The sequence below is a fragment of the Rhipicephalus microplus genome, chromosome 7, assembly GCF_043290135.1.
Source record: "Rhipicephalus microplus isolate Deutch F79 chromosome 7, USDA_Rmic, whole genome shotgun sequence".
Classification (NCBI taxonomy): Eukaryota; Metazoa; Arthropoda; class Arachnida; order Ixodida; family Ixodidae; genus Rhipicephalus; species Rhipicephalus microplus.
In genome coordinates this window covers 3181269-3204303 of record NC_134706.1, presented here as the reverse complement: position 1 = coordinate 3204303, position 23035 = coordinate 3181269, and the positions used below count along the sequence as shown (strand labels likewise).

The window sequence follows — 23035 nt, the reverse complement described above, 5'->3', positions numbered from 1 at the left end:
CCGGTAGGCCCTTGGGATTGATGGTAAACTTTATTTCTTAAGAAGGAAACTGTGGACAATTCTGTTAAATAGCCATCAGCCCAATACTGACATCCCACGCTTACCTTTTGAGGGCTCCTGTTGAGCGACGAACGTTACCGTAACGTCCGCAAGCTTTGCGTATGGTATTCTAATTTTCGACTATTTGCTTCCGCTTTTTGTGTCTCACTTAAATCTTGTCTTGTGTTGAACCTCCGCTTTTATTGTTGAGGTAAGTTTTAATTAGTACTTCTTAAAGCTTGCTGTTAGTTGTTGGTATGAGAATCCCGATTTGCGGCCACTTCGTTTTCTTTTTCGGGCTGTACGTTTTCGTAGAATGTTTTCCCCGCGTAATTCTCGCACCCCCCAACTTTTCATCGGTTTTCCGGCAAAAAAAGTACGAGGATGATACGAGTAAATACGGTATTAGTGAAGTACTTTTTTACAATTCCAAAATCAATGTGATTGGCAGAAGAAGACACCTGGTATGAGAGAAAATCCACAAGGAACTGTCACTGAGGGTGGCAACGTCACCGTGACATTTCCGCACCAGACATTGATGTCATAGGTTTTGATGGCATCTATTAAGTTTTGAATAGTTCCTAATCAGTGTAAATAAAATGCGTTTTCATATGGCGAATTCTATTGGGAGAGCAGGAGCATCCAAAAGCACGCTTAAGTGCTCTCTGCAGAGCCGGCGTGTTTCAGTGGTCGAACAGGCGCAGGAGCACTGTCATCCATCGGTAGAGCGAGAGTGCTTTTGCTGCGCCGAGAGCAGCCAGGAGCAGTTTGCAGTGCTCTCGTCTGAAAAGCGGAGTAGGCGCAGTACGACGAGTCACGTGGCCCTTGAATGTCTCAGCCCTTAAATTTTTCTTCAGCCGGTGAGCGGGACGGCAATGGTAGCAACCATGTGTAGTTTGATACCACTGTGTTGTAGGGGCTGGACGTCTGCCTAATGCGTCATTAGCATCATTGCACTAACATACTAGGTATTAGGATAATGAAAAGCACGTGGCTGACCGGTTTCACATGTATTTTGCTGCTTCCCCAGAGAGAATATGCCGGGGCTTGGAATGTTTCAACCAAATGGTTTCCCCACTGATACCCCCTTCACCTGCCCTCCAGGAACATGCCGTGTTTCAGGAATTTTTGTTGAGCCCTTCTCACCAAAGTATGAAAAAGGCTCTTTCAAATCTTGAACATAATGGGTAGAGATTTTAGGCATGAAATTTAAAATTGAAGTTCTGACCTTGATTTTCTCCTCTAATAATGAATCCATGATGGGGAAACGAATAACATGAGAGTTTTCAGAGCACAATTTATCAATTTTAAATCGATTCATTGTTTTACTTTAGTGTCCCTTTCCGCCTGATTATTTCTTGTAGTGCTGACTATGATAGTTATATTATGTGTCGGGAAACATTTGAATTTGAGATTAACGTTCAGGCTGAAATTTCTGCTAGTTGTCTGGAACTGGAATCAGGTTTCATTTGGTGTTCTGTGATCCTGGCCTCACAACTGTCACAAATAGCTATACCAAATGAGGTCCAATTGATATGCTCAACACATGGATTGCAGTTATGAAATTCGAATGTTCATGGCAATTATGGCAACTATTTCAGAATAATCTTGTTTTATCAACGCTTGTTTATTTGCACAAGTGCCTGCATTACAGGTGTTTGTACATTATTCACAAAGGATGTAAATGTCGAAGTATGCAAGAAAGAACTGTGTCTGTATGTAAATTTCTTGGTAGGGTTCTCACACATTTAGCATAAGTAAAATGTAGTTCCATACTTTGACATCTAACAGTGAAAAAATAAAGCAATATTGTTAAAATGCCAAATAATATTTTTTTGTATAGCATGAGTAAAGCCCAGTAAAGATGCCGTCTACAGGAACTAAAGGCTAAGCTTCATTGAAAAATAAATTCTTTGCACAAACTTAATTATGTGGCCAACATTGGTTTTTGCTTCATTGTTCTACAAGTTTAGGTGACAGACTCGAAAGGTTTGGTTGTCCTTTCGATACTGCGATTTTGTTGCTGTTTATTTGTTACGCCTCGTTGGCAGCCATCTCCCGAACAAGGAGCTGTCGGGCCCGGGCGATGCTTCTCTGTCCCGTGAGCATGTTGCCATCGTCGTCGGTTCCCAGGCACTCGAGCAATTCGCGAAGCTCACGCATTGCCTCACCGGATGGGGTAGTGAGTATCCGTTCGCTGCTGTTGTTGCTGTCAGTAGTCGTGACAGTGATGTGCGGGTTGTCTTCCATGTAGCCGGTTTCAGCCAGTGCCTCGCTGCTGCCGCTCGCGTCAGCCGTGTTGTACGTGGACGACTCTGTGCCGGTCTCGGAGGTCTCGCCTACGCGGGCTGTAACGGATAAAACGTTGTCATCATCATCAACGTGATGGCGCCCACTGCACGGCAAAAGCCTCTACCCATGTATCACCAATCAACCCGGTCCTGTGCTTGCTGCTGCCGCGTTGTCTCCGCAAATATGTTAATCTCATGCACCCACCTAACTTTCTGCCGCTCGCGCCTTCGCCTTTTCTTGAAATCCAGTCTGTTGCTTTCACTGAGCAGCACGGTTATTTTGCCTACACGCTACATGCCCTGACTATGTTCATTTCTTCATGCTTCGTAAGTACCGATAAGATGCGCTGTTATGTACCTTGCTCATGAAGAAATGCGGTAAACTGCCACTCATGATTTGAGAATGCCTGTCGAATGTACTGTTCCCCCATTCTAATTCTATACTTGGATAAAGTTCGAGAAAAAATTGGCCCTGTATCTGCATGTCTCACTTCAAATGTCATCGAAAGACATCTGGAGAGAGTGAACAAAATGTTTATTTGGTGTTCTGCGAGAGAAAATCAGCGAATGGTATTCTGGAGGCATTGCATTAGAGAGTCTCGATTCGTGCAGCGAAGGCGAACGAGCTCACCGAGGCACGTTAGACACGAGCGCTATCTGACAGTTATCTTCGAAAACGAAGGAAGGCATGCGTACCTGTTTCGGAGGCGATAAGGTGTAGAACACAAAGCGACGGGTAGGTGCCACCACCGTGTCGTCTTAGCGAAGCGTTGTAAACACTTGCCTTTTTAAGCATTGCCTATCATTGGCAGCGTAGCGTGATAAACACTACGGTCCTTTTTATGTATAATTTCTTTTATGTAGGTATATTTATTCTTCTATGTATGTAATTTCTTTTATGTATGTAATTATGTATAATTTCTTCTTTTTCTAGTATAAAGACACACATACGGAGTATCGACATGTTGTTATGGTGCCTCAGATATGCGAAATAATTGCTTTTAGGTGCGAAGCTCCTTATGGCCACACACACAACCCCTGTGCACATACCCGCTCTAGAACGGGTATGTGCACAGGGTTTGCAAGATGGGAGATTGCGGTACTTGGAGTGTTCACTAGACGGACAGATGGATGGACTCAAGGATGGACGCATGGACGGATAGTCGCGCGGATGGACGGAAGCAAGAACGAACGGACAGACAGAGCATGGACTAGCTGACGGATGCTTTGTCGCACTCATCATTCACTCCGTGGATAGGCTGTGATCTTTTGAGAATCGCACAATTAAGTATGAACGCTGAAACTTGAGCAATATTGGTGGGCGCTGTGGACGAGGTTGCCTGTTTGGGATATTGTTACAATGGACAAACAGACAAATCTACAGACAGACAGATCAAAATTTTTGCCTCGAAATACCCCAAGGAAGCATAAGCAGCGATGGCATGGTGGTTAGAGCATCCGCCTCGCATGCAAAAGGTCCGTGGTTCAAATTCCAGTGCCGCGCAGTTCCCAACAGGATAAAAAAAAAATTTGCGTGGTGATGGAACTGCATTACGAGGCCTGGGGTGCGGCCTCACCGGTAACCACCGCCGAGAACGCAATCCCTCACCAGAAAAGGATTGGCCACCCTGGTGCAGTGTCTCGCCATTACCTCCCTCATGCATACGTCAAATAACTCACGGCCCTCAGTCTCCACCAGCTGCGAAGCAACTGACCACGGCGGCGGTCAGATCTGCAACGCAGCAGAGGGTGCTAAGAATCTCTGGATCCGGACAGGTCGCCATTGGAACCTGAACTTGGCAGCGTTTAACGCTAGAACCTTATTTAGTGAGGGAAGTCTAGCTGTACTGTTCGAGGAGCTAGAGGGTGTTAAATGGGATATAATAGGGCTCAGTGAGGTTAGGAGGACAGATGAGGCCTATACGGTGCTACAGAATGGGCATGTCCATTGCTATTAGGGCTTGGCTGACAGAAGAGGACTGGGAGTGGGGTTCCTAATTCACAGAAACATAGCTGGCAACATAGAGGAATACTATAGCATTAATTAAAGGGTGGTAGGTATCGTAATTAAACTGAATAAGAGATACAAGATAAAGGTGGCACAGGCCTACGTGCCTACATCCAGCCATGATGACGCTTCAGTTGAAAGCTTCTATGAAGACGTGGACTCTGCAATGAGTAAGGTAAAAACGCAGTATACAATACTGATGGGAGACTTTAAAGCAGGCAGGAGACCAGGCAGTAGGTGATTATGGCATCGGCACTAGAAACGCCAGAGGAGAGCTACTAGTAGAATTCGCAGAACGCAATAATTTACGGACTTTGAATACCTTCTCCCGAAAACGAGGACACCGCAAATGGACATGGAGGAGCCCTAATGGCGAAAATAAGAACGAAATAGACTTTATAATGAGTGCACACCCAGGCATCGTGCAGGATGTGGAAGTGGTTGGCAAGGTACGATGCAGTGACCATAGAATGGTACGGTCTCGAATTCGCCTAGATTTGAGGAAGGAACGACAGAAACTGATACGCAAGAAGCCAATCAATGAGCTAGCACTGAAAGGGAAAGTACAGGAATTCAGAGTCTCGCTTCAGAACAGGTACTCGCTCTTAGTGAGGAAACCAACATTAGCATAGATACAATGAATGATAGTCTGACGAGTATCATTACAGAGTGTGCAGTGGAAGTTGGAGGCAGGGTAGTTAGACAGGACACTGGCAAGCTTTCCCAGGAAACGAAGAATCTCATTAAGAAGCATCAAATTATGAAAGTCTCAAGTACAACAGACAAAATAGAACTGGCAGAGCTTTCGAAGTTGATTAATAGGCGTAAGGTATCCGATGTAAGAAGGTATAACATGGAGAGAATTGAACATGCTCTGAAAAACGGAGGAAGCGTGAAAGCAGTGAAGAGGAAACTTGGGATAGGCAGAAATCGGATGTATGCACTAAGGGACAAAAAAGGCAAAATAACTACCAATATGGATAGTATAGTTAAAATAGCGGAGGAGTTTTACAGAGATCTGTACAGTAGCCGGGACAACCACGACTTTAATACTATAAGAACTAGCACTAACCTAGATGACACACCACCAGTAATGATAGAAGAAGTCGGAAAAGCTTTGGCGAGCATGCAAAGAGGCAAAGCTGCTGGTGAGGATCAGGTGACATCAGATCTGCTGAAAGATGGAGGACAGATTGTGTTAGAAAAAGTAGCCACCCTGTTTACGAGATGTCTCCTGACGGGAAGGGTACCAGTCTTGGAAGAACGCTAACATCATCTTAATACATAAGAAAGGAGATGACAAGGACTTGAAGAATTACAGGCCGATTAGCTTGCTCTCCGTAGTATACAAGCTATTTACAAAGGTAATTGCTAACAAAGTGAAGAAAACATTAAACTTCAAAAAACCAAAGGAACAAGCAGGATTTCGAACAGGCTACTCAACAATCGACCACATTCATACTATCAATCAGGTAATAGAGAAATGCATGCTCAGAATATAACCAACCACTATACATAGCGTTCATAGATTATGAGAAGGCGTTTGATTCACTAGAAATATCAGCCGTCATGCAGACACTGCAGAATCAGGGCGTCGATAAAGTACATATAAACATCCTGGAAGAGATCTACAGGAGATCAACTGCTACCATATTGCTTCATAAAGAAAGGAACAGAATACCAATCAAGAAGGGTGTAAGGCAGAGAGATGTATACAATCTCCCCAATGCTATTTACCGCGTGCTTACAGGAGGGTTTCAGAGGCCTAGAGAGGGAACAGTTAGGGATAAGAGTTAATGGAGAGTACCTTAGTAACCTGCGCTTCGCTGATGACATTGCATTGCTGAGTAACTCAGGGGACGGATCGCAACTCATGATTACGGAGTTAGACAATGAGAGCAGAAAGGCGGGTCTTAAAATTAATCTGCAGGAAACGAAAGTAATATACAACAACCTCGGAAGAGAGCAACGCTTCGAGATAGGTAATAGTGCACTTCAAGGTGTAAAAGACTGTCTACTTAGGGCAGGTAATAACCGTGGAGCTGAACCACGAGATTGAAGTAACTAGAATAAGAGTGGGGTGGAGCTCATTTGGCAAGCACTCTCAGATTATTACAGGTAGATTGCCACCATCCCTCAAAAGGAAGGTATATAACAGCTGTATCTTGCCGGTACTTAGCTACGGAGCAGAAACCTGGAGGCTTACAAAGAGGGTTCAGCTTAAATTGAGGACGACGCAGCGAGCAATGGAAAGAAAAATGGTAGGTGTAACCTTAGGAGACAAGAAGAGAGCAGAGTGGATTAGGGAACAAACGGGGGTTATGAATATCATAGCTGAAATCAAGAAGAAATGGACATGGGCTGGACATGTAGCGCGTAGACAGGATAACCGCTGGTCGTTAAGGGTAACTAACTGGATTCCAAGAGAAGGCAAGCGGCTTAGGGGAAGACAGAAGGTTAGGTGGGCAGATGAAATTAAGAAGTTTGCGGGTATAAATTGGCAGCAGGAAGCACAGGAGCGGGTTAACTGGCGGAACATGAAAGAGCCACTTTTGATTTCGGTGATCCCCACTTGGGTGCTGTTCGGACTAGGAAAAGGCCCAATCACGGGGTACTGCACTTGCAAGGACTAGAGATACTGTATATGCTACCTTTAGGTACCAGGGTTGCGCATACCCTTTCCTTCTGCCGCTCGCGCTGCTATTCGGCGAGCGCTGCCACGTGGTGCAAAGTGACGTCAATTGTTCCATTCCAAGCGGCGAAGCAAACTTCACGTGCATGGTGGCGCGGCTCCCACGCGTTCTCTGCCCGCACAGACTTCAGCCTCATCGCGACTGCCGTTAGGGGTTTTACCTTGTACGTGTACGATTTGCGTTACCATGTTGCCGAATAGAATCTGCGCATGCGCGGGTCTCTACAGAACGCAAACCTTTACGTAAAGTAAATTACCCGCCGGGTAGGCTTTACATTTATGGCGCTGTTTCACAAATCCACCTTCGTTCGTAGAAAATCTCGATATCCGCATTGCAGAGACTCCGGGCATCGTATCAAAATAAGCCGAAGTGCGAGTGCCAATAGCGATTATATTGTTTCAGCTGGATTACCAAAGCTAAAATAGCTAGAACAAGGAAGCCGCAAATGTGTGAGCCTTCGACAGCCTGGATAGGTGGCGTCATCTAGCAGTCCTAAAAGGAATCAGGCAATCACAAAATTGTTTTCGCAGAAACATTGTGCATTGTACGTCTGGTGTAAAAACCGCGCTGCGGCATTATCACGAATGAGTTCCGTCTTTAATCATTTTCACCTCACTCATTTAATTGCCGAGTTTAACTTCCCGAAACCAACATATTTTATAGAAAGACGCCGTAGTGTATGGCTCCAGAAATTTCGACCTCCTGCAGTTCATTAACACGCACCTAAATCTAACCACACGGGCCATTTTCGCTACCTATAGCAACATACCGTCTCACTGCAACCGTGAAATCTTGTTCAGCGCGTTCGAATAAGTCTGCGGCACGCCGCCCGCGCCAGACCATCGCGCCGCATTTTTCTCTTGCGTGCGCGGCGAGTGCTTTCACTGCACAACCGTTGAACATAATGGCGGACCTGTGCGCAACTCTGCTCCCGTAAGGAGCGTATACAGTAATTCTAGCAAGGACGAATACATGGGGCAAGGTGACCGTGATGAACGGAACTGCTGCTTCGCATGCTACTCATGGGTCCCTTTAGTGGGGTATTCATTGAACAATGAGCCTAGGCGTGCCACTTGGAGGGGTTACCGCCCTCTTTAGCCACTTAGAAAAGAGAGGCGCTGCGACGAACCCCTCCGAAAACAAACCACGATTTTTCGATGGGAGGAGGCAGACCAACGTTATTAGATACTTTGAGGCAGACAGCTCGTGGTTGTGTGTGTCATCTTATGTATCCTGCTGAGCAATGCTTACAATCTTTATGTTAAAATGTCTAGAATTTGAACATGTTTCGAGGTGTAGTTAAAAAGAGCCGATATCGCCAGTACTGTAATAGACAGATGACATCAGCATAGAAGATGTATCGTGCGCCGAACCGTGCACTACGAAATCGTACAGTAAAATACCCCATGGACGGAGCACTCACGCTACACAGCCTTGCGCTGATCAGCTGGTATATACAGCGACAGTATCTTGAGCAGCCGTATAGTGCCAGTGGGGATCGTTATGTTTCGAGTAATGTTCGAGAATATGCGCGTGAAGTCGTAGCCCCAAAAAGAGAGATATCGATTAATCTAAACTGGCCTGAGATCGGACGGTGTTTTAATCAGCGTGTCCCAGTTATCGCATTGCACGCTGTGGCCATGAGTGTTTCAAAAACCATTAGCACCCTTAACCATAGTTTCTGCAAATTTTGATTAGGCAAAAATTGTTCTGCTTGCTTGAAACCGCCGTAAGCGCAAATTGTTTTATAGTGCAGCAGCCTTTTTTTTACATATTTAAACTCACCGAGATCGCTGGACCACTGGTACCTCCGGAGGTCCTCCTCTGAGATGCTCGAGTAGTAGCTTTCCTCCTCGTCATCCATCTCTGCCGGCCTCGAAGCCAGCGACGCCATGAATACGGTGCGCGGCGAAGGCTGCGGAGACGGACTGCGGGATAGACCTCGAACTTCTTGGTATATGTGCAGCGAGGAATCGTCCGCCGAGTCCTTGCTGGTTTTTCTCGAAACGCAGGACTCTGGGTTGGAAGGCCTCCTCGCTAAGGGCGCCCTGCCGCCACAAGGAGGACTCGAGAAAGTCCTGGACAGCGAGGTACCGCTGTCGCCTTCGTCGATTTCGGCATATTCCGAACTCGGTGCCTGAATCATGTGTCCCAGACTGGTTGTTCCTTTCCGGCTGGCGTCGTCTGCGGACCGCCTTTGCGGGGAAGGAAGCACGTGGTCCTCGTACACTTCGGCGTATTCGCGATTCGGAATCATTACGTCCATCGGATCCATTCTGAGATTCGAAGGCTTCTTCCGCTGTCTTTCGTCTTCCCCGACTTTGCCGCTCATCAGAGACGGTGGGACGTGGTGTTCGTAGACTCGTTCGTATTCGAAGCTGGGCATCATCGCGGACGCGTCGCCTCGTGGCATGGGACTCGCGGGATGTGGCCTGGAAGGACACTCCGGTGCATAGTCCTCGTCATCAATGTCGACGTCCCGACGAGACGACGCGGAGTCATACCTTTTTCTGGTCGCGGGAACCGGCGTCGCAAAGGTGTCTGCTCTCGACTCTCCAGCCGTCTGGTACGTCGGGTTGACGTCCAGGCACGCCGTGATGCGGTGTTCGTCGGTGGGATTCGACGAAGAAGCGATTCGATTCCGCACCGGAATCATCGCGTCTAGTTTTGCGGATCCCGTCGAACCTTGCTTCTTGTGGGAGGTTCTGTTCGAAGAATTGCTAGTCTGTCTAGAGGCCGGTTCCATCGATCGAATGGAATCGTCCGAGTCCTGCTTCCGGTGCGACGTGGTTCTCGCTCCTTTTGACGTTCGGTTCGAGTCTGGCGTCGGAGCCGGGCTAGCGGAGGCGGAATCGTCCTTTGGGCCTGGTGAATCTTTGCTTCCGCGTTTCGAAGACTTGTCCCGGTGCCGGTGAAAACCGGGCAGACGGCCCTTGGTAGACATGAGACCGTGGCTGAATGACCGGGCCCTTCTGAGCATGCCACCGTATCCCTTGTCCTTCTTGGTCTGCGAATAGGCATGATTCTTGCCGCTGCTGTCCGACGTCCTGGCTTCGGAGTCGTGCGCGTTTAGTTTGGCTTCCGCTATTTGCGGATAGATGACGCCTTCGCTTGACGGCCGACGGTCCGTGGGAATTTCGTTGCTTCGCGTCGGGCTCTCGATGCTGACATTTTCGTAGATGATCAGGCTTGATGTCTTCCGGCGGCGATCGTTCTGTCTGGAATGTCGGCCCTCGCTGTCAGAGACGACCGAAGAGCTGGAAACTCTGCGCACAAGAGAAACACCAATGCCATTGTTTTGGGGTGAAACATGTAAAAATCTCTTTGGTACTCGCTATTGGACTAGTCGGTACATGTTATGTATCAGTAGTAAGCTTGATGCCCAAAATAAACCGTTGTAAGTGAGCACCTGTCTTGTCTCTGTCTTCTTGCGTGGTCGGGTTTTGGACGCCAAGTTTATTATTGGTACAAAAAATATGTAAAAGACAGTTATTTAGCTCACGTTTCTCCTTGAAAATGACAGTAAGTAATAAGCTTACTATATACTAATAATCAATTATCCCGTTAGAACCCTATATAGGCATTAATTTCGTGGTGAAGTTTAATATCAGGAGATAATATTAAGGTAAAAATCTTCACAATGGCGCTGAATCGGGCTAAATGGTTATTCATGAGCGTAAGTAACAGTGCGAAAAAAGGCAGACGAACGCACAGAAAAACGAGTGCCGACTTTCAACTGGTTTATTTCTGAAGAAACGGAGAACCTATAGCACAGTCACATCACCAGAAACAGATAATCACAACATGCGCAGAAACTCCTTTTCTTTATGAAGAAAAGCTATAAGTTCTGTGTTTCTTCAAAAGTAACCACTTGGAAGTTAGCGCTCGATTGTCTCTGTGTGCTGTTTTGTTCGTCGTTTTTTACGCTGCTATTTTACAATCATATAGGTAAAAGTTGTGCATACTGAATTTCGCATAAGGACGACCCTGGTACATCTTTGTGATGACACCGAGGTATAGTTTCCCCTGTTTAGGCCTCGTTCATGTAAAATGTTGCTTTGCTGGATCTTTGACACCCTTTGACTGCAACTGGTCGTGCCATCTCGAAGATTTCGTAATTGAGAATCGCGTGTGTTTCCGTCCTGCCCTGCTGGTATACATGAACGTGATAGTCGCAGAAAGCTAAGATCCTGAACTCGACGACGTCTTTTTGCCAACTGGATGATATACTCACTCTCCCCGCTGAATCTGGGCCAGTTTGGGCGCGTTGTCCAGCTGCACCTTGAAGGGCCACGAGACCTCGCTGATTTGGATGGCCGCCTGCAGCGCTGCCACCCACACCTGCCGCGTTTGACTATCATCGGCAGCCTGCATGCGCGTCGAGCAAGTCAGTTTCGTCGATAGCCAATCTAGCTCACACAAATGGCGCGTAAGCTCTGCGTTTTAAAGAAGAGCCCTGATGGGGTTATGTGCGGTCTGTAACACGTTGAATTACACCCGGCTTGTAGCAGAATTCCGAGCTATCGAGGCTGGTTAAGGGCTTCAATGACGGAATACTCTACCGCGCTTTATGCATGTGTGTGCCCGCCCGTTTGTTCGTTTGTGTATGCGTGCGCGCATACATACACACACACGAAATGGAAATATTTCGTGGGGGTTGTGCAATCCCCCCTCCCCCGATTGATTGATTCACATGTGGGGTTTAACGTCCCGAAGCCACGGTATGATTATGAGAGACGCCGTAGTGGAGCGCTCTGCAGATTTGGACCACCTGGGGATCTTAAACGAGCACCCAAATCTGAGCACACGGGCCTACAGCATTTCCTTCTCCATCGAAAATGCAGCCGCCGCAGCGGGGATTCGATCCCGGGACTTCTGGGTCAGCAGCCGAGTAGCTTAGCCACTAGACTACCGCAGTGGGGCCTAAAATCCCCTCCCGAAACTATATATATATATATATATATGTATACTCTCTGAAAACCTTGGCAAGGCAAGGCTCGCCTACTGCAGCAAGCACTTCTAAGATCCCACTGGGGATGCGTCTAGCAAGTTTCGAGATCTTATTTATTCATTCAGGTCCTATCTATCTATCTATCTATCTATCATCTATCTATCTATCTATCTATCTTTTTTCTTTCTTTCTTTCTCTCTTTCTCTCTTTCTTTCTTTCTTTCTTTCTTTCTTTAGAAGTACAGGCAGTATCACACTTGTCTAGAGCGTGCAGCCGGCTTCTTCAGCTGCCGTTTCAAAGAGAAAAATTGGCCTCGTATCTGCATGTTTCACTGCAAATGTCGTCGAAAGACGATAGTCTTGGGTCTGGAGAGAGTGAACAAAACATGTATTCGATGTTCTGCGCAAGAAAATCGGTGAATTGTATTCTGGAGGCATTGCATCAGATAGTCTCGATTCGCGCAGCGAAGGCGAACGAGCGCATCGAGGCACGTCAGACACGAGCGCTATCTGGCAGTTATCTTCTTCGAAAACGAAGGAAGGCGTGCGCGTTCGTCTCGGAGGCGATAAGGTGTAGAACGCAAAGCGACGGGCAGTTGCATGTCACCACCGTGACGTGTTAGCAAAGCGTTGGACACACTTGCCTTTTTGAGCATAGCGTTGCAATGGCAGCGCAGCGTGATAAACGCTACGGTCCTAAGAATTACTTATGTATGCCTTCTCTAGTTTAAAGACACTCATACAGAATATTTACGTGTTGTTATGGTGCCTCAGCTATGCGCAACAATTACTTTTTAATGGGCAATCTCACAAGTATGAACGCTGAAACTTGAGCAATGTTGGTGGGGTTGGCCGTTTAGTGTACCGTTTGGGGTATCGTTACGGCGAACAAACAGACAGGTGTACAAACAGACAGGCAGACCAAACCTTTTGCGTCGAAGTACCTCAAGAAAGACTATCGTCTTTAATATGCGGAGACCATAACGATACCCAACATAGTCATACTACTGCGTGATAGGACGTTATGCTATTATTCAAGAATGAGCCGAAGCTTGTAGCTGACGTGAGAATGCGGGTGCAGACAACAACAGCGTTAACAGCCACGCACTCTGTTGCTCTCGACAAATCGATTCCGTCTTAACCTGCAGCGCCCGAACGCATTATTGCCGGGGTTTGCGTATGGTTGAATAGGCAGACAGTTGAAAACACGTGTGAAGAACCACAATCATAAAAACATGTTTTTCTCAAAGAATTTCATCCACAATACATTGGGCAGTAATCGTAAACAATATCAGAGTATACGGGACCGTAATAGAAAATCAACTTGGCTATTTTGTCGCATTACACTACAGTAAAAGCTCGTTAATTCGCATTTCTCGGGACCGGGAATACTGTCCTAATTAACGGAATGTCGAAATATCGAAAATGGAAATAAAACAATGAGTAAGTGTCTGTTATATCAATGCACTTGGATTTTCTCGATGAATATGTAAATTCAGTCATTATTCTAGATAGAATCGGTGCGGTAGCCGCAATTCTCGTCATTTGAGACTCAGTTGACCGTGTGCACGAACGCGGCTCAATTAATCCCCGCTTCTTAATCCGAAACGTGTTCTGAAGTCATACGTTATCACCCATCGCCAACGCCATTGCGGGTGGCGACTGCGCCTTGCCGAAAAAGCCCGGGGCCGTTTACTGCTGTCCTCGAATGCCGCTTTCTTTCGTTTGCGTTGCACTTTACCGGCGGTGGGCGCGCTCCGAGGATCGTCCGAATGAACCGGGTTGCGGCCAAACATGGCCGAATTGACGACTTTGAAACCATTAATGCCATATTTTTACTGGTCGTGTTGGAGCGCTCTCCTGCGAGAGAGCAGCGAGGTTGCGTCCTCTATCTTCCTCAACCTCTCTCACTCTCTCAGGAGAGCGCTCGAACGCGACCAGTCAAAGATGGCATAAATAATGCATACGCTGGCCGGGACCGGAAGACGCGTTCGAATGAACTATTAGTGTTGCATGAACACGCTTTTATGTATGATAATGTTTCTGCCTCGTTTCCTGCAATCGCACAGCATTTCAACAGGCCAAAACGGGTGAAAGAAAGCGGGTGATGTGGAGCGGGTACTCACGAGGTGTATCACGTCGGATCGGGTGATGACCTCCATAGCGTAGGTGTTCTTGGAGCCGTGCGACGGCCTCACTGCCTGAACCAAGCCGAAGTCCACGAGACCTTTGCAGGTGCCGAGGGACTGCGCGAAAGGTTGATTGTGCATTCAGTTTTTATTTACTGGTAAAATAGCCAAAATGAATTATTTGGTTATTTGGAAAAGGCGATCTTGGCATGTATAGGCTTTGGGTTAACGTCAGATACCATTAAATTATTGTAATAATCACCGATTTTCTGTCAGCCCGTATGACAAGGCTTATTGGTCTTTAAAGTTAGCATAGGCGTACGCACAGTAGAGTGTGGCCTGGTAGGTCTCCCCTGTCCCCTTTGCCCCGATTTCTCATTGCGCTTCGTTCCGATCGTCGTCGAAAGGGATCGAGAAGAGTGGGTGGGCACTGCTATGAAACATCGCCACCCCTAATAGAGAACCGGCTCACGCCTATGACAGGTGCACGTCAAAAGAACCCCGAGCGGGTCGAAATTTTAAGAGGCGTCCACTACGGCGTTTCTCGTATCGTACCGCGGTTTTGGGACGTTTAGCCCCTACAATTATTATTATTATTATTATTATTATTATTATTATTATTATTATTATTATTATTATTATTATTATTATTATTATTATTATTATTATTATTAAATAAAAAATAGACCTGCTATCTTCTCACACGTTTTGTCTTTTAAAGCAGCACATTGACTCAGGGTGCCAGCTTTTCTGAAAAAAGAATTACCAGAATAAGGTGAATCGCATGATTTCTTATAGCATCACATAAAGTATTATGCGCACCAAGAGAGCAAAGCTAGGACATTAAGGTACGGCCAACTACCCGGTGGCTTAATTTTTGAATTTTAGCTGTCTCGCATCGCTGTTTCACGAACTGGTACTCACGTTATAGTTTGACTGCGACTTGAAGTACAGCAAAGATCGACCATCCAGCACGAACCAGTACTTGCGCCAGAACCACTTGAGGTTCTGCAAAACGGCATAAACATGCATTATTCGTCGAGGGAACTCCACGCAGCAAGTGAGATACAGTTGGGTGAGTCCTATTCTCCAACAAGGAGATATCTTGTTGCTATAACGCGTACTCAACTAAACAAAGATCTCATGCGTCCTATTAAAAACAGGTAGCTAACTATTATTTGTTTAGGTTCGATGTTATTGCAAATAGCCATATCTTCGAGGGCATTGAGGAGGACGGGGGTAAATGACCCCTTCCCCGAAACGTTTCAATTTTATATATGCGCGTGCACACAAGCACGAACATGCATAACCGCCGGTTGAGTCCTGCCTCGAAAAACAATTTCCGCTGTTACAACACTGCCAATAGCTCTTTTTTGGTATAGCTATATAGGGCAGCGGCTGTACATGTATACAGTTAAAACTCGTTCTAACGAAACCCGATTTTGTCAACTTCCCGATTTAACGAAGTCATATCCATTTGCTGGAACTAACTCGTCGCAACCAGCTTGCTCGGCCTGCTCGCACAACGCTCATTGCGTCTTTAGCGTAATCATTACATCGTTAAACCGAGCTTCAACTATTAAAAAAAACTAGACGTAAAATAAGTGTGCCTATTTTTCTCCTTAACGTGGAAACAGTTCTTACTAGCTTGGCAGTCCTCTTGCGCAGGTATCCCTCCATCTTCGGAGGCCCAGAATGGGACTTTCGGAACTGTACGCGGGCACGGAAGCTCTGCGACTCTTCCCGGCTCCTCAGCTTCACATCGCTCTCCGGTTCGTTTGCCGCCATCTTGTCGCCGAGCACGTGCTCTACGTTCGCGCACTCCGCTGCGTGACAAAGCAGATATGAATGATTAGTGTGATACGGTAGTGTTGGCATTGAGAGAATAGAAGAATGACTGCGTAAGTGCGTGCTTCGGTGCAAATGCCGGCCAAGCAACTGTCTGCTTGCCTCGCCTCAGACAGCGCGTCCTCTATGCCGAATCGGCCGCACCTGGTATTCATAAAATAGAGGAGGCGCTGTGTGAGACGCCATCTTGTGCAGAATCCAGGTGGCAGCACCATATCGTTGGCGGAGCGCTTTTTCGTGCATAGGGTCACATTTTTATAGCAGAAACACTGAAGTCTTTATAATTACGTATTTATTTATTTATTTTCTATAGTGAAGGAAAACACAATATAATTCTGACGTAATGATGTTATGCCTCAGATATGCGTAATAGTTGCTTTTTGATCGACAATGTTAACAAGTATAAATGGAGTCACCAGTTCCAGGTGACTGGGCGTTCAGCAAGTGCTTAAACTTTGGCTGGCTGAATCGTGTGACGGACAGACATACAGAAGAATTTCTGGTAGCGTTAAACAGATTACTGTAGCTGTTTTCATGTCGCAGGACGTGGGCTAACTCGCAACTATCGTTTTTTTAATGAGCAAAACATGAAACATTCTCACGTATTCGTGTACGGTAACACGAAGGAGATAATGGGGAAAATGCAACAGCAATGGCATTGCACAGGCACGCGTGGTTTCATTGCAGCAGCCATGACTATTCATTTGTGCTAGTGAGGTGCCTAGACTTTGCTTCGTCCGAGGTGGTGGTTGGCAGAACACAGTCGTTTCCAAAAGTAATTAGAGCAGGAATACATGGCGCATACACACATCCACACACCCAGGCTGCGAACGCGATCACTTCGAACGATATTTATTTATCGCATGAATGGTTGAATATGTAGCACATGTGGCACATGCGGCACTAATTATGTGACATTCGTTATTTTCGGAAATGCTCTCTGAATTAGTCTAACATTAAGTTTTTTTTTTACAGTAAACATTTTTATAACAGAGCCATGAGCTGCAAGTGTATATGAAAAGCCTCAATAAGTTCTCTTTGTAAGCTGCTTCTTGTGGCTATTGTGTCCTCAAAGGTAACGCGCGCCAATGCTATCTGCAATAAGCTCCAAAGCAAAATATTCTTACCCCGTGAATATTTCACGGACTGAAAAAAGTGCGTGTTCAGTAGGCGTATTGTTTACGGAATGCACACTCGCTGTTCACCGGGCCGCGACTCGAGTCAACGATTTGACGTTGCACGCTGCATATGGAGATGCAAAAGTAAGAAGAAAAAAAGAGAAAACGGTGTCCTTTCAGAGGTCGAAGAACCGTGGTATGCCACAACTAAATAGCGGCGTTGACCAACGAGAACATTAAACTCCGCAGGACATAGTGAATTGTTGTCGATTCGTACTACTGGCGCGGCTTTTTCTTTTCTTTGTTTCGACGCAACGTATACCGATGACCGCGGCCTTCCCGTCGCAGCCCGGGAAGTGAAGCCGATGTTTTTGCAAACTGGTGACGCCCCTGGACGCGTTCGTCTCGAATTAGCGCACGTCATCGTGTTATTGACCCGCATGAGCAACATGGCATGTGATTGGATACATTCCCTGCGTAGGACGTATGATGCGTGATGTACGCGGTATACTGAAGCAAAGTTTGGGTATATTGGCTAGCTGATAATCTACTTCAGATGTGTCTGCAGCGTTTGCGATGATCACAGGCAGACCGAGGAAAACGAGCGCCGACTTCGAACTAATTTGTTTTTAGGCATGGTATGGTATGAAGAACTTTATAAAGCTTCAGAGGATCAGTCTAGGCCTGATTCCGGCTGCTCCCACGCCGGGTCAGAGAGGCCAGTTTCAGGGGCTTAGCACATTATTGTCGCTGCTAGTCGGCGTGTCGGTTCGTCGTCACGGTCCATCACAATTAACGGGTCCACAAAAATAAGCTAATTCCCACTACTCGTCACCGCTCGGTTCGTTGTTACTGACTACGCTTTTAGCAAAGGCGTCAGAATTCCCCACGAAATTCGCCAAGGCTTTCAAGTTTTTTATCTAGAACTGCAGAGTGCATCGCTATACGGTAAAGTTATATATTTGAAGCACCACTTCATGAAACTATCTGCAAAGTGATGGCGTGTTATTGATCCGGTGGCGAGTGAAGCAGTAAATAGTTAAGATTTCGCTGTGCAAAACACCACCGCACATTGCATAATTTGTTCCTTCCCGCGTTTCACGTTAGCGTAGCTTGAGCACTTTTCCAGACATGCCCCTTCGCCACAACCTTTTCTCTTTCGTCTACACATGCGCGCATTCATCTTGACCACACTGTTGGTGCTTTGGTTGTTTTTTTTTAAATGTTCGCTCATGTATGAGCCTTCTGTCTGTCACATAAGCTGATTCTTCACGATAAGATGAAGTCACTGCTCTTCTTCGTCGGTTTGCTTCACATGCGCTTCACTCACATGTTGTACGCCGTATGGTTGCAGATTCTTTTTTTTTTCTTTTCGCTGACCGAACCGGACTGAAAATGGTGTAGACGGTCCTCCTCAAAGAATCCAGCTGCCGAAGGTCGTCGAATTGCCTCATTACAGTAAGGTACGTGTTTTAGTTCACTCGTGATTACAAGCTGGAAAACAGCTCTAATAAGACTGGGCAAAGAAAGGGCACACACCACATCGCCGTGTTGTGCCCCCTCTCTTCGTCCGGTGTTGTAATAGCGAAGCTGTTTGAGCTATCCGTAAGTTGTGTGGGCGGCCTGTCAGAAAACTATCACCATCATAGACGAGTTTGGGCCGTACGTGAAAAGAGGCAGACGTATGTGGGTGCTGTGATACCATAAACTATGTACTTAATCTGAAGACATGCACCAGACGCGAACAAGAACAGGTGCGGCAATCTCGTTCTACGGTGCCACCGTATAGTCGTCTTCTCCTGGTCTGATTTTTGTGCGAACGATATAGTGCCGCAGAAATTGGGCAAGTCCCACTGCTGAACACCGGTCCACTAAAAACGAAGTATTCCCCCTCCCACACCCTGCCTTGTGTAGGGCGCAGGCAGTTATTCTCAGACTATTGAAAGCCAGTGCGTATCCTAACCCTGCGGTTCTTCTTGCCATGTACGATGAACGGTATCCAAGTGCGGATTGCCCCGCCTGTGGACTGTTAGCAACATTCAACCATGTTTTGCGGGAATGTGAAGCCATTGGCTCCGCCCTCAGCGAGGACAGGTGGGCTGCGCTCTTGCGCAGCCCCGAACTTAAGAATCAAACCCTGGCCGTCCAGAGTGCCCATGAACGGGCCGCCAAGCTCGGCTTGACGGTCTCTATACGTGGGATTAGCCGGGTGGCGCGGGGTCTACCCTGCGTCTTCTCAGGGCCAAAATAAAGTTTTAATCAATTAATCTAGGCGACAGTTAGCCCAAGAAGAGGCTGCGAAGTGACGGTGGAAGATTACGTGTACGTACAAAAAAAGGCGACGGTGGCTGCGCGAAGCTATACGAAAGGCCGCCAACGACGACGTGCCCGTATCGTGTCTGTCGCTGGTTTCACTCGAGCCTCTCTGCGTTGAGAATCAACGTTGAAACAACCTAGCATCGCATACCTAAAGTCTGGCGGCAATGACCTAGAAACAACTTGCGGCACCTGGCCTAACAACCGCGTCTCCGGAGTCGTCCTGCTTCGCTCTTCAAACCTTGCCTGGCTCTGTGTAGGGTTCGCCATTTTTGTTCTTTTTCTCGTTATACTGCTATGCTCTAAGCCGTTTTTTCTTTATTAATTTTTCGCATGCAAGTTTATACCACCAGTCAGTACCTGATGCGTGCAATTGTGATCAAACAAAAAAATTGCATTGTGTGGTCAATCATACATTATACATGTATCGCTTCTGCTAATGCATCCTGATAGTGGCGTAACCTTTTCATAAAATAGTATGCTCTTGATGGCTGCTTAAAATCAGATACACTGGCGCATGGCTTGTACTTTATTATGTGATCTGATCGTGCTTCGGTTAAGAAGATAGCATGAAATGTTTTTCCGAAAATCGCAAATCATGGAAAGGTGAAAGTTTTCAGCCGCAAGCTGTAGCTGGCAACTTTTAATAATTGCCGAGTTCATAATGATGCACGCACCTCAACACGTGACCCACGCAGAAAGTCACGTGTGGCTTCATCCGCAGAGCGGCACGTTGCTCTCGGCTATTGACACTGGCAGTATAGCGACGCTGGCAAAACAGTAAGAACCGCAAAAGGGCACAACATATAGGTCAGCGCCCTGGAGACACGGGCGAACAACAATGACACTGTCAAAATAGTGATACATAGGGAACGACAGGCCTTGCCTTTCACACAAATTGTATGGTGATGGTATGACGTCATCGGTGACGTTTATGCTCGGAATCGTGACCCCGAGCAGTTGAGGTGCAAATGAACTGTCCGCGCTGTAATAATGTCAGAAGGAGCGAACGAAAACCAGTCGGGCCACAATTCGTAATAGTGAAAGGAGAGCAACCACAGACGCGACCAATAGAAATAAGAAAAACCACAATGTAGTGTGACTTCGAAACACATCAAGGGATCCAAAGAACACGTTTGTCAAAGTTAGAATTCGCTCAAGTGATGTAGCTACATATGTTGCAAATATAGCCATCGGTAGCTAAAGAAAACATCAGTTGTTGAAATGAAATTAAAATCCTTTTATTTGCAGTGTTGCTCGTTGAAACGTGAATTTCTGGTTATTTAGCGTGTTTTAAAGAATACATGTAGCCATATTTTGCTGCACTTGAGCACTTAAGACGGCGGTGGCCATTACTTTAGCCGCTGTGTCCAAGCTCTCATAAACGTTTTTCGGTGCAAAACTTGGCTGGGTAGCGAATGACTCCACCTTTTCAATTTACAGTAGGGCTTCTTTAGCTGAAATTCTTGGTGCTTCCTCCTGAAGGCGAACTCGGGCAGCGATCCCTTCTGTAGACAGAGTGGCGCGGGTCTCGGCGCGAGAATAAGAAAGCTCATTCTAAGAGAGACAGAACGTGCACAAGAAGGAAATCAGTCTTTCAGACGATTTCTGATCCGTATGCATTACGTTGTATCACAAATTATGTTCGCTGGACTGAAATGCGATCTGCGCTGATTTCGTTAGACGAAACACGTCACTCCCGTGTCGCTTTAGTGGGGATCTTCAAAAGGTTCGTTTATCTGAAATCCGTTCAAGTGCTGTATTGATTCAATTCTATTAATTCAGAAATAAGAAAATTGAAGGGCTTTTTTTGTTCAATAGATGCAACCTTCATAAAAAAAAACAAGAGTGAGGACTTCCAACAGCGTCCTCTGTACCTTCCTTGGCTTCATTGTTGGTTTTAATTACTATAGTAATTGTTATTTGTTGTATTTGTAGAAGACCGTAACGTGCGCAGATTGCGCTTCATATAGATGACAAGGAAAAACAACACAAAATCTAGCTACATCAAATTAATGTCGTCCCCTTTTTTAATGTCAATCTTTCTCTCGGTTGTGGATATTCTCAGAGGCGCTAACAATGCCACCTTTCTCCGAACTCCAGCATGGTACAGTTTGTGGGGTACAACGGACATACTCTATGAGGGGCGGCATCATGTGGGAGGCACGGGGGTGGTGGCCACCCCCCTCACACACACACCTTTTGTTCTCCTACAAAAGGAAACCCAGTGAAAACACAGCCAATAACTTTCCCGCCTCATTCCACAACCCCCAATGGATGTCTCTTGTCGCGGGTGCCCCCTCGCAAAGCTCACGCACAATTTCTTATGACAAATTATGTATAAACATTTGTTGTTCGTACAAAAATAAGGATCCATTGTCCTACTCACTTTTCTGATCGATCTAAAGCATCCTGTAGCCTGTCGTCACTTGAAGTCCATGCTGTACAGGTCCACAAATAGTGATATCGAAACCGTTCGATTGAAGATAAAACAACAATACACGTTTAGTGACACCTCAACGAGTTGCCCGCCACGCTGCAAGCGCGATACGCTCTCGTCTAGCGGTGACGGCGTATGCGCCGGTCGCTAGACGGAACAAAAGTTTTTTTTTTTTTTTTTTTCGAGCGGACGCGCTCTCAGATCGTGCGTTTCCCTTTTTCTCTTTGTTCGTTTAGTCTCTTTTCTGCTTGCTTTTACTCTTTGTTTCTTCTTTCCTCTCCAGTTTCCGAGGCCCGCAGGAAGAGAAACCGGAAGCCGCGATCGCAGTAGCATCCGCGCGGTCCTCTCCTTCCACTTCCGCTCTCGACCGCCGCCCCAGCGCACGCTCTTTTGTCGACATCGGCAAAAGAGCCGCTCTCTCTACGCAAACACGTAGAGGGCTCTCTTCTCGTTCTGAAAATTCATCGTTTTGAATCGTTCGCTGCGTGGCAATGATCGCAAACTTAGCGCACGCCGCCGTTCCATCGTTTAACGATGCTGCGCGTATAGCTGTGAGCCCTTTGAAAGCTACCACATCTGAGCTTGCTCTCCTGTCTTGATTTTGAAGTTATTTGTTGGGCTTTTGTTATAGATTAACGGTCGAAAGGTTCCCTGTCAATGAAACAGACGACGCGTGCGACAACAGATGGCACCGTCACGATGCGCCAACACTTATATAGTGCGTGGTTTGGCCGCCAGACTGCGCGGTGGTTGGAAGGTTGTTGTGCTGAGCCGTGCATGGTGCATAGGCACGTTGATAAGTTGTACGTGGCACCGAAGGTTTTTGAGCTTTATTTTTATTGCGATAGGAATCATATGGACACACTAGGCTGGATTTTGCCGCCGGCGTCGGCGTCGCTCACCGTATATGTATACGTATCTATATAAATGAAAATGCAATAAATAAATAAAAATCCAGAAGAAAAAAAAAGACTCCGGCGCGCGCAATCGAATTCGGGCCCTCTTAATCGTGAGTGTGAAGCGTTAACCACTAAGCCACCGCAAAACACGCCCTAAACGTTGAAACGGCAAGCTATTTATATCTACCACTTACCGCGGCTGATGGGCAGCTCGGGGGGCAATAGTCGTGTCTTCAACATTACCAGCGAGATGGCGCAATAAGCGCCCGTTGCCTAGAATTACTGTATATGCTACTGTATATGC

General features: G+C 46.5%; 1 protein-coding gene and 1 long non-coding RNA gene across 2 annotated transcripts in view; one reads left to right on the top strand and one right to left on the bottom strand.

Moving 5' to 3' along the window:
- Positions 1-1645: 1645 nt before the first annotated feature.
- Positions 1646-21969, bottom strand: mei-S332 (meiotic from via Salaria 332). Its single transcript, XM_037430675.2, has 7 exons — positions 21782-21969; positions 15755-15936; positions 15035-15118; positions 14108-14227; positions 11266-11399; positions 8817-10297; positions 1646-2387 (listed from the first exon to the last, which is right to left on the bottom strand). Exons 2-7 carry the CDS (start codon positions 15896-15898, stop codon positions 2074-2076), a joined length of 2277 nt encoding a protein of 758 aa, XP_037286572.2. The 5' UTR covers positions 15899-15936; positions 21782-21969; the 3' UTR covers positions 1646-2073.
- Positions 15957-23035, top strand: part of LOC142767221 (uncharacterized) — a 57165-nt gene continuing 50086 nt past the window's right edge. Inside the window, exon 1 of the long non-coding RNA XR_012884784.1 lies at positions 15957-18539. This is a non-coding gene — a long non-coding RNA (uncharacterized LOC142767221). The remainder of the gene's footprint in view (positions 18540-23035) is intronic.

What these genes read in the sequence shown, in the direction of transcription:
- mei-S332 (XM_037430675.2), bottom strand. Translation starts at nt 15,898, where the DNA reads ATGGCGGCAAACGAACCGGAGAGCGATGTGAAGCTGAGGAGCCGGGAA. An exon ending in GCAAGAGGACTGCCAAGCTA is followed by an intron (nt 15,119 to 15,754) that starts GTAAGAACTGTT and finishes GCCGTTTTGCAG; the next exon opens with AACCTCAAGTGGTTCTGGCG. An exon ending in GCCCAGATTCAGCGGGGAGA is followed by an intron (nt 10,298 to 11,265) that starts GTGAGTATATCA and finishes TCTTGTGCGCAG; the next exon opens with AGTTTCCAGCTCTTCGGTCG.